This window comes from Symphodus melops (genome assembly GCF_947650265.1).
Source record: "Symphodus melops genome assembly, chromosome: 18".
Classification (NCBI taxonomy): Eukaryota; Metazoa; Chordata; class Actinopteri; order Labriformes; family Labridae; genus Symphodus; species Symphodus melops.
In genome coordinates this window covers 15676329-15687685 of record NC_136708.1, presented here as the reverse complement: position 1 = coordinate 15687685, position 11357 = coordinate 15676329, and the positions used below count along the sequence as shown (strand labels likewise).

Genomic DNA, 11357 nt, shown 5'->3' with positions numbered 1-11357 from the left:
GAGAAAAACATCTACAAAGAAAAATGCTGGTCTGGTAGCCTAGCTGCACATACGAAGGCTCAGTCCTCAAAGATGGAAGGTCCAAGTTGGGATTGGACCTGTTGCTCCTTTCCCACATGTCAGTCTCCTCCCTCTCCCCAGATTTCTGACTCTATCCATTGTCCGACTGTATCTCTAAAATAAAGGCCCAAAAATTATATCGAAATATTAAACAACAAAGACAAAAGTGGGAAGTATAAATAGAACAATTGACAAAACTTTACATAAAGAGTCACAGATACATGTAAAACTATTTTGAAGAGTCTCCATATGATTGTAAAGAGACACAAAACAAAAAGAGAAAAGAAAGTACAGACTCACAAAACTACCAGAAACTATTATTCAGAGACACGCGAATGGTTTGAGTCCTTTAGGGAATGGAGGCTTGTCACAGGTGCTCATTCTTTGAAGCAAAGTAAAAAGTATGTTTGGATTGTGTTAATCAAGATAATTGTTGTGTATAATCTGTTCTCTAACTTTCTCTAAATCACTTCTCCCTGCAGGAATGTCTGCCATGTGGAGATATGACAGCTGGAACAGTTAGGAGGCTACCGTGCAAGCTGCCACAAGCAGGCATGGGCAAGACTGGAAAGTCAGGGGCCACAGAATACCTGTGTTTGTGCATTTTTGTTTGTGTGTGTGTGTGTGTGTGTGTGTGTGTGTGTGTGTGTGTGTGTGTGTGTGTGTGTGTGTGTGTGCAGTTTGTGTGCAGTTTGTGTGTAGTTTGTGTGTGTGTGTGTCCTACTCAGGTGAACGATGTCTCCTACATACTTGGAGTTTTTATGCAGCTTGTCTGGACTTGGTCAGGATTAGGAGTCTGATGTTTACCTGTGTCAGTGCAGAAACTCACAGCTGAGACAGCTAGATGTGTGTGTGTGTGTGTGTTTGTGTGTGCATGTGTGTGTGTGTGTTAATGTGTTTGACCAGGTGGACGACAGTGATTAAAGGAGGGTAGTAGGGGCTGTCAAAGTACAGGTACGAAAGCTTCAGGTTTAAAGTCATGACGGAGACCTTGATAGCTGAAATCAGGTGCGATGATTTAAACATCAAAGTATATATTTTTTTAAAGGTTTATTTATGGGCTTTTCAGCCTTTATTGGACAGGCCAGTGGATAGAGTCGGACCGTGGGGAGAGAGAGAGAGAGAGAGTGTGGGAAGAGACATACGGTAAAGTTGCCACGGGTCACCCGCACGAGGACTGTAGCCTTGATGCATCGGAGCGTGCGCAATGCGTGCCCCCATCAAACTCATTTTTAGAGCTAAGATGCAATTATAGCCAGTTACTGTTTCTGTATTTAAAAACATAAAAACATATTAGATTTGTCCATTTTAGTAAAAACAGTATCCTTTAAATAAAAAATAAAAAACAGACGTAAAACCATCCCTTTGAAGTAACTCTGCTTTAAATGAAAGTAGGACCATTGATTAATGCAGATTTAGTTTAAGATTAAGGTTATCCTATCAATAACAAGATGTTGGTGCTCATTTCATAATATCAGCTCTTCCAGTATTCTGGTGTATGTATTGATGCTTAGGCAACTTAAACATATCAAACTTATCAAACACATATCAAAAAACAGAAATGGCAAGCCAGTTACACTGCATATTGTTAATTGAGTCAATTAACAATATGCAATATGAAATTTGTGCATCTAGATACCTTGCTCTATTTTAGTTTGAGCCTGTGGAAAACTCACGAGTCATGAGTCTATGTGCAAAATACAAGCTGTGCACCCTACCTTTAGAACAAAATTAAAAGGTAAACATATACTCAGGAAAACAAACTCAAGTTTGAAATTTTCATATTTCAAAGCACTTTTGTTGAAACTGACTTTAGAGCCAATACTGCTGCTTCAACTTCAATGCAGCGACAGAGTGTCCAAATATCAGAGAGCCGCTGCTGTAATGTGTGTGACTGAGCGCTGTCACCACCTTCACAATCAGCCTCTGTCTGACCGACAACAGGCCTCACCTCTAACTCACTCGCACCCTACGCATAATACTGCGAGTGTAGAGGTAAGAAATTAACTTTTTTCTCCCCTGAGGGCATAGTTACCCCGCCTGATGGGATCTTTAGGACATCCATGGTCAGATTTAATAAAGTACTAAAATAACATTGCATAATTTTGATTTAACCTTTCCCCCTCAAAGATTGAATCATTGATGAATGGTTTTGGTTTTATTGCTTGATGGATTTTTCTTACCCAAATAAACTGTGAAAACCAACAGAAATGAAAACCCTGTGTGGGCATGTGTGCGTGCTATATATGTCAATCATCACACGTGTTACAAGGCCTCTTAAGGCATCAGTGAAAGTTACCAGCATGTGGGATTTGTTGTGACTGTGTCATGGCTCGTGTGTTTACGGTCCGACTGGTCTGGCAGCATTGTGGCATGTCATGATGCCGCTGCAGCAGTGGACTGTAGCAAAACCTGTTTGGAATAAAGGGAAAGTGCAAACCAATGAGGAAGATGAATTTCAACTTCCTCTTCCCTCAACAGCCTTCAGAGAAACAAGGAGGTCACACTCACCTCTGACAGACGTTTACCCCCTTTTCCTGTCAAGTTTTGGTTTTTTTGTTTTATAACCAAGTTTAGGTTATTTTTCATCTTTAAAAAATCTCCTCTCATTGATTTACCCTCTTGAAAGGAATCCCTTTCTCTAAAAACTGCAGTTGGTCAGTTACAATATTATTCACACCAAACAGGATCGCTAACAAACAATCTACCTAAGCTGAAAGTGAACCTGAAAGCCCTCTTGGCAAGAGGAAAAGACCCAAATGGGGGAAAAAAGTCTCAGGCTGTCTGCGGCAAACCCCTGTTCATTCATGCGCACAATAGCCAGCCATATAATATTCTCCTCTATCATTGAATAGCTGACACCTGGAAGATTTGCTTTCACTCAGGCCCCTCAGGCTGCACAACCTCACCCCAAAACCTAAAGCTAGCAAGTCCCTGCACAACATCCTGCAGGGTGGGGAAACTCAAGCAATGTGTGGCTTTTGTCATCGCACCCCTCTCCTTTCTTTCTTTTTTTTTTTTTCAACTTTTCGCCCCCTCCTGAAAGCATAATCACACCCTTCTCTCCTGAGAGATATTCCCCCCTCTTTTCTCCTTTTATGATGAGGAAAAAAGATCAGGAAGCAGGAAGGTGCAGTGGTGGGAGAAACAATGGCTGACGGGAGACTTTTCTCACAATGATAACATTTCTCTTCAATAAGCAATGCCTTACACCTTACAGTCTGGAAGATTTCCAATAAAATTAATCAAATAAATTCTGTCCTACGTTCTGGACTTTCGTTTACATTCGTTTTCTGTAATAAAAATTCAATAGGTATATCGTTTTTTTTTTTCTTAACGGACTGAAGTTTAATGTGTGACTCGATGTTTTCATCATGTGATAACTGGAGTCTCTTTTCATTTGCATATTAGCTGAATGTAGTCAAATAGAGAGATGAGAGCTTCATTGTTCTCAGCTGACAGCAGAACCAGAGTCACAGATAGAACAGATACAAATCGAATCGAATGCAGCACCAGAATCCATCCACTTGTCTTTGTACAGCTATGAATATTATTTTAATGCTAAATAATAACTTGAATTGACAAGCAGAATTTAAAGTAAGTCTTTCGTTTAAGACTGTTTTAATGATTATTCAGGTATTCCAATGCTACAATCATGACTTGAAATATATCAGCATTAGTGTTTGAGCACCCATGGTCACTCTGTAAAGTTCAGCAGTGAATATGATGAAGATGCTAAACACTCAAATCATTATGAAATCCTGGTGTTTCACTGGAATCTCCCAGAAAACACACACACACACACACACACTGAAGCATGTCCTGCCCCCTGGTGTTGCTTTGAGGGATCACCTTTCCTGACTTGTAATTAAAGCCTTTAATTTGTCTTTAAGAGATTTAGGTACACTTTACACTTAGTAATGCTTCTGCTAATACTAATACCACTTATAATAATATTACCTTTATTTATAGGTTATAAAAACTTAAAAACAGGTGTTTACAAAGTGCTTTGACAAACAAATCAAAGGCAGCAGTTCAGGAGAACAACATGTAAACAACAGTCAGGCCAAGCAGAGATAAGTTTACAAAAATAATATTGATGTAGTACAAGAAAGTAAAGAAACATGGTTGGCATATAGCAATAAATAAAACAAACTAAAAGAGAAACACAAACCAATAAACCAGTCCATCAAGGGACCAAATCTTGGTTTGTAGTCGACAATGCCTACTACTATTTAAGGTAGTATAAAGAATATACTGCATTGATTTTGAGGGATTTAATCTTGTTGGAAAAGAAATAGAAAATGTTTATACAATGTTTATATTTTTATCTGAAACTTGTATGTTAAATGCATGAAAGTCAAAGCAAGTACAAGATCCCTAGTAAATATTACTTACTTTACTTTACTTTACTTTAATTACTTTACTTACAAGTACTTTATAAGACAGTAACTTCACATACAAAATTGTTGTATGTATAATATCAAAGTTATATGATTTTGGCAAACTACAATCTTAGAACTGTATAAAAACTTTAAAAGACATACGTACAATGTGACATATATGGGAAATTCAAATTAAAACAATTTTACTGAGATGAGATAAACTTAGATGGAACTCTTTTACAGTTCATGTCAAATTTTGCTCATTAGACAGAGAAACAGTCGGGACAGTGCATGCACGGAAAGAACAGGAAGGGACAGAGAGGACAGTGCAGGCAGGGAAAGAGTATGGGGGGTAGCACAGGAAGGGGGAGATAGATGAGGGTCAGGTGCAGGAAGTGAGAGGTGAAACAATGAAAGCCTGGTATAACATGTATTAATAATGTGGACATCACAAACATTATGTATAAAGTAGAAGGCCTAAATTAAACATAGCCTCCAAGTTTAGATCAGCATTAAGCACTTAACTGAAAGCCTTTTACAATCGGAGATAACAGTCTAATTTTATATACAGTAATTCTGCATAACTAGTTTCTTCACGTAAATAATTTCATTATATTGTAAATATTAAACTCAGCCACTAGGGGGCAAACTTTCCAATGTGAGCAGTTTGGCATAGTCTGACAGCCCAACCGCTGCTTTGATGGGCCCCTTCACTGTCGTAAACAATTAGTTTATAACTCAATATTTGCGCGATTCATTTAATTGTTCATTTAGTTTCTTTATCATGCTTTGCAAAAACAGTGCGTTGTGAGACCATAACTTCTCCATAACTCTTCATCATTATATTACCTTTTTTCATCTCTCTCAAATAAACACGCCAATGATAGCTGTTCTGCTCTCGCTTTATCTGCAATTCACAAAAAGTACGGTAGTGCTCCTCAAACATTTTCTATCTTCAATTCATCTTTCAAATTGGCGACCTCTAAATTTAGAGGTAGCCTATGGGAACTATTACGTTTACCAATGAAGCCGTATTTTCCAACTGTCATTGAACGCAACAGTCTCCTTCAGCTGTCTGAGAGCTGGGCAGCTGTCACTTGATTTTGTGTACCCAGCCATCAGACACGTATTGTTGTTTTAGGAGGTAAGATTTTATTCCATTGTGCTATTTTAAAAGCTTGAACGTGTTACGGATGTTTGACTGAACCCACAGTATGAAATAACTCTCACAAGGTTAGCCGTTAGACTAACGGTTTTTTGTTGTTGTGGCAGATAGCAGGGTGTAGCATCGAGCTAAGCTAACCCACGTTTATTTTACCTTATTGTCATCTGGAGCTCAGTCCAGGATTAAAGATGGAGAGAATCAGTGGAGAGGAAAACAAACCTGAAAATATATCTCCCTGGATATGACCCAGATGTGTTGTAATCTCGAGTAGACAAGTGTTGCCATTTCCCCCCCCAACACTTTAAAATAAAACACGGAGAATAATATGTCAGATAGCTTGCTGTTAACTTCATAATTTATCTTTTATTTTCTCGTTTTGCAAACATCTTAAAAATATTTAGCCGTAGAATGATTATAACCACCTCAGAACATTGTATTATATTATTATATTGTTCTAAGAACCAATAGAAAATGGTGTGGGAAATGACAAGACATCCAATGCTGTTGATTATTACATTATCTTAAAGAGTGTAAGCCGTTTATGCAGATTGTCATGAGCTAAACAACAACAACAATAAACGATTCTGATCAACACCAAACTATTTATAGAGGCTGCGAGTATAGTAAGTCTGTATTGTCAATAGGCCACATACAGTAGGTTCTTAGACCTTCAGAGTCACTCTCTGAATGGGAGCGTGGTCATATTAAGTAAAGTGGTTAAGGTGATATTTGTTGAACATTACCAAACATACAGTATATTTGCCTCTTTTTTTTCCTTTCAGGAATGTTGATCGTAGGTTGTATGACAAGTCCTTTTTATTAAATGTATGCACACCAATTACAGTGAAGCAGGTTGGTTATAAAACCATTACTTTCCAGAGTCCATCCAACAATGCTCAAACCATGAACATTAAAAATACAGTAAAGCAGAATCTAAATCCTTAGAAAGGTAATTTCTGATGATCAGGTGGTTAAGGTGATATTTGTTGGACATTACTCTATATATATATATAGTTATAAAAAAAAGTCTGTACAGTTGGGGCCCATTGTCTCTCTATTAGGTGGCAGATGCATACTTTCCCTAACTTTAACCAGTATCCCCTTCAACCAGTGGTTTGCACCTGGTCTATCCTACATACCCACCACCAACTCGAGAGAAATCAAAAATTCAAATATCAGGATTTTTTCAGTGATTTATTTTTTCAATCAGTGAGCTTTATTTAATGAATAATTGTGCAGTTTGGACTTTAGTATGAAATATGCGACAAAACAAGGTGAAAGTGCTTCATAGAATTTTTAACGCTTTTGTTTTCCAGGCATACCTTTGCTCTACACATAAAACAGCTCAACCCACCAGTTGTGAACGACTGCCCTAAGCCTTCATAAGGATCTTATTGATAGTGGATAAAAGAAACTACTTTCTACGACCAGGCAGTAAAATAATCTGTGTAAATGACTGTGAGGGTCAGGACAAGAGAGAACTTGTATCCTTCCCCGATGCAACTCCCTTACAAAAATCTCAATATCAAATAAATCTGTAACAACATGTCCAACCTGGTCCTGTTCCAAGAAACGGGCTTACCATCTTGCCTGTTAAAACCTGGAACTGGTCTCCTCCCTTAGTGTCTTACATTAATGAACCCTCTACTACTTTCATGTAATGTTAAGCATGGTGCTACTACTAACTATGTTTCGCGTGAAGCACTGTCTGTGACATTTTATGCTTAGACTTGTGAAAATGATAGACTTTTGTTTTATAATTTGTTGACTTGCGTCTCTACTTTTCCACAGTTCCTTCAAAATTGAAACTCAGAAATCTGCATTTAGTCAAATGTTGAGTTGCCTGTTTTCTAGGGAAATGCCAGATTATACATTTTACAGTAAAGAATTAATGAGCGTCAGATGTTTTCATCTGCAATGCTGGTTTTAACCAAACACAATACAACCTTCCGACATCAAATTCCCATCATTAACAATAATAATAATAATAATAATAACAACAATTATAGTCTTATTTGAGAAACCCCTTGTGAATAAAATGATACAGAATGAGTTTAAACTGCACGTTTACTGTTAAAAAGTCTCCTTCACTAATACTACCAAATAATGAAAACGAGATCTGTGTCCACTGACGTACATTGTTGAACACAAATTCCTTTGTCCTCCTCATATTTAGGCTTTACCGTGACAATGGCACGTGGGCACCAGAAGATTCAGTCTCAACAGAAAAATGCCAAAAAGCAGGCTGACATGAAGAAGGCCAAGGGTCATGATCAGAAGACAGCAGCCAAGGCAGCGCTTGTGTTCACCTGCGCTGTGTGCAAGGTGAGTAGGAACTCCAAAGTGACCTTCAAAAAATAAACTGAGTCCAGGTTGTCTTTTTTTTCTACTTAAATGTGTTAATTCTGCTGCTATTTGGTCCTTTTTGGTTGATCACTTAGAATTTGTATTTACAACCAATTACAAGACTTTTGCCATTTCCTGAAGTACAACATCGTCTTTTGCTGGATATCTATCCGTCCTGCAGTCTCAGATGCCCGACCCGAAAACCTTCAAGCAGCACTTTGAGAGCAAACACCCGAAATCCCCTCTGCCCCCGGAGTTAGAGGGAGTGGAAGCTTAAACGGTCACACTGGATACCAAACTGAATTCTCCAAGGCCCAGCACCAACTCCACACTCGCCTCAGTCTGGCAGCATCACATGATTTGATGTAACCAACATGAAGCTGTCATCTTAATTTAGGCTTTGAATGAGCCTGGTTTCCCTTGATGCAATGCTTCCTCCCATCTAGTCTGGTTTGAGAACACTAAATATTAATGAGGCTGTCAGTTCAGGAGCGATGAAGACCTGTACAAACCAGAAACAGTCTAATCTCAGAACAGACTCCTCACTGCCCTAATGTGTCATGCACATAAAAAAATATCTTGCTGCTAGTTGTCTTAATCTGAAACATTGATGGTTCTAATGTCTGATTAAACCTTCAGAACAAATTTACCACATGAGTATAAACTCATACAGTGTCCTTGAATGAAGCTTAGTTTAGGACTGGATGGGAGAAATCTAATTTGCTGCAATCAATGCAATGAAAATTGTGACCTCATCTTGTTTTGAGTATTGAATCAAAATGAGGCAGTGAGATTTTCTGTCATACTAAATATGGTACACCTCCACAGCGCTGTCTGCCATGTTCTGCTACTGTAATCTGTCATCTAGCTAATCCTAATTTCATGTTTGCGAATGTGAAATTTAGCTATAGCTGTTTCCAAGATACTAAATGAATTGTCAGTTAATTATAAATTTACAGGAGCTTGTCAGCAACATTTTTATGCTTGGAAAATGAATGTATGCTCCAATGATGAATTATAGCATTTTATTAAATTTTACTTTGTTGTATTTCTGCTTTTCGTGTTTTTTTTTTTTTCTTTTCAGGAAACGCCATACTTACAGTTGATTGTAGGTTGCATGAAAGGTTTTAGTCAGTCATTTTATTAAACATGCAACAATTACAGTGAAGTAAATTGGTTATAAAACCTTTTCTTTGCTGAGTCCATCCAACAATGCTCAAACCATGAAAATGGAAAATACAATTGCTTGAGTAAGGCAGAATCTAAAACTTAAAAAAGCTCATTAATGACATCAGCTAGTGCAAAAATGTGATCCAAAGTAACAGAATATAAAATAAATATAGTAAAATAATTTAAAATACTCTGATAGAGGGTTATTTTGCAGAACAGACACATTTTACATAGATACTCTGATTTTTACTAGGCAATACAATTTAATCATGTTTGATTAGATTATAGATAGTATAGATTCTTCCAGTCTGCCTGTCTGTTTATAGCTTGTTGGGGCTATGTTTTACTGTAAATATTACAAGCGCTTATTGACACGTTTACTTTTATTAACATTTTAAATTGATACGATATATCTACAGCTTTGTGAAAAGAGAGAATATAATTATTCTATTATGTAAATGTGTTTATCTCAGGATGTCAGATGTCATTTTGCCACTTTTAGAGCTCAAATATCTGGCTGAAGGTAAGACCGGAAGACTCACAGACAATAATTGACAGCTGACTTGGACATCACCGAGGAGGTGATATAAATAATAAATGATCCTTCAACTGGACAGAATATTGATCAGACTAACGCTACACATCTCTTTCAACTTTAACATTTGCTGCATTTGTAGTTTTCAACACTTGACTGGCATTTCAAGAAAATCCTCTCCAATGTGCAGGACATAATGCACTATGTATATCAACAGCCCAGCAACGTGGGTGCACTTTATATATATAAATACATAACGGAAGTTAAATTATATTTTTATTAACATGTAAAGTCAAAATGAAAGCATCAAGCTGATGACTATTTTAAGGAAATACCACTTTATAAAATAGAACTTTGAAGCAAATTATAATAAAATAAATGTATTGATGGTGTAATGTTGAACATGATACTGTCATCAACGCCCTGTATTAGCCTGCTGCTGACAGCAGGAAATGACTAATGAATGCTCTGTCTGTGTCTCATTAACAAACAATAAATCCAGTTTGAACCCATTACTCACTTTACCAGCTGTAAATCAAACAATAAGCTCTCACTTCCTTTGGCCACTTTTCCCCTACCATGATTGATGCATCAGATGTTTTCAGACTCTGACTCAGTGACAGAAGATACTGTATGTGGTGTCCTGTTATGCACAGAAGAATAAACCATGGACCCGTTTACTGATACACATACTTGTGCATGATATCTTTTTTTCCACTGTCTTGCTATTCAATAATAGGAAATATAAGGCACATAAGCTCAAACAAAAAATAAATTAGGCTGCATTTATTTCGTAATATATTTAATTAGTATTCACAGAACCAATATATAATCTATTTCAAGGTGTATGTCTCACTACAATGAACGGACAGGCAAACTAAGGACTACTCTCTTCACTATCATACAAGCTAAAGCTAAAAAAAATCATAATCAAATCATAAACAGTAATTGTTCAAATATGATTTTCATTCCCTCTCTCTCCTCTCTTCTCTCCTGACTTAAAAAAAACATGTTAAAAGAAACTGATTGAGACACGCCATGTTTTTTCACAACATGTTATTGCTGAAATAGCTGATTGTATACCTCCAGTTCAACCTATACTTTTACTGAGTGTTTTTGGTTTGTTTGGTAAAAATAACATGTTGTGATCATCAATTTCATTCATATTGCATCATCTCATTAATATTTGTTACTGTTAGCATAATCTTTTTACAAATAATGTATCTGCTTTGAAGAAGGCTGATGTGGATTTCTGTGATCATAGACTTAACTATATGGAATATTTTCTGCCTGACAGTCCCAGAGATTTCCTATATACTAACACTCTCACAGAACCTTTGATGACACTATTTTTCCATAAATTTAGAAAGACAGACCAGTTGACATTATTGTGTGATAGGCTGAACTCGATAAAGATAGTGCTTGACTAGACTACTTGGGGCAATGGCTTACTACTAAAATTGTTCACCTTATCACAGTGGTGTAAAGTTCCTTAGAAGCCTGGAGAAGAAAAATGTACTTTACTTAGACAAACACAGGATTTAAACACAGATTAAATGTATTGTTGCTTTGTATGTATAAAATATATGATCAGGGTTATATACTCTGTGACCTGTCAGATGGGCTCAGTAGATTTAACCAGTGCTTAATGATATGTCTAAACATCATTAACATAACTTGCTTTAGTTAAAAGTCA

The 11357-nt window shown here is 36.9% G+C and overlaps 1 protein-coding gene across 1 annotated transcript; it reads left to right on the top strand.

Moving 5' to 3' along the window:
* The first annotated feature begins 5479 nt into the window (after window positions 1–5479).
* znf706 (zinc finger protein 706) lies at window positions 5480–9004 on the top strand. The gene is made up of 3 exons (XM_079368398.1): window positions 5480–5589; window positions 7787–7935; window positions 8138–9004. Exons 2-3 carry the CDS (start codon window positions 7801–7803, stop codon window positions 8231–8233), a joined length of 231 nt encoding a protein of 76 aa, XP_079224524.1. The 5' UTR covers window positions 5480–5589; window positions 7787–7800; the 3' UTR covers window positions 8234–9004.
* The last annotated feature ends 2353 nt before the right edge of the window (window positions 9005–11357 follow it).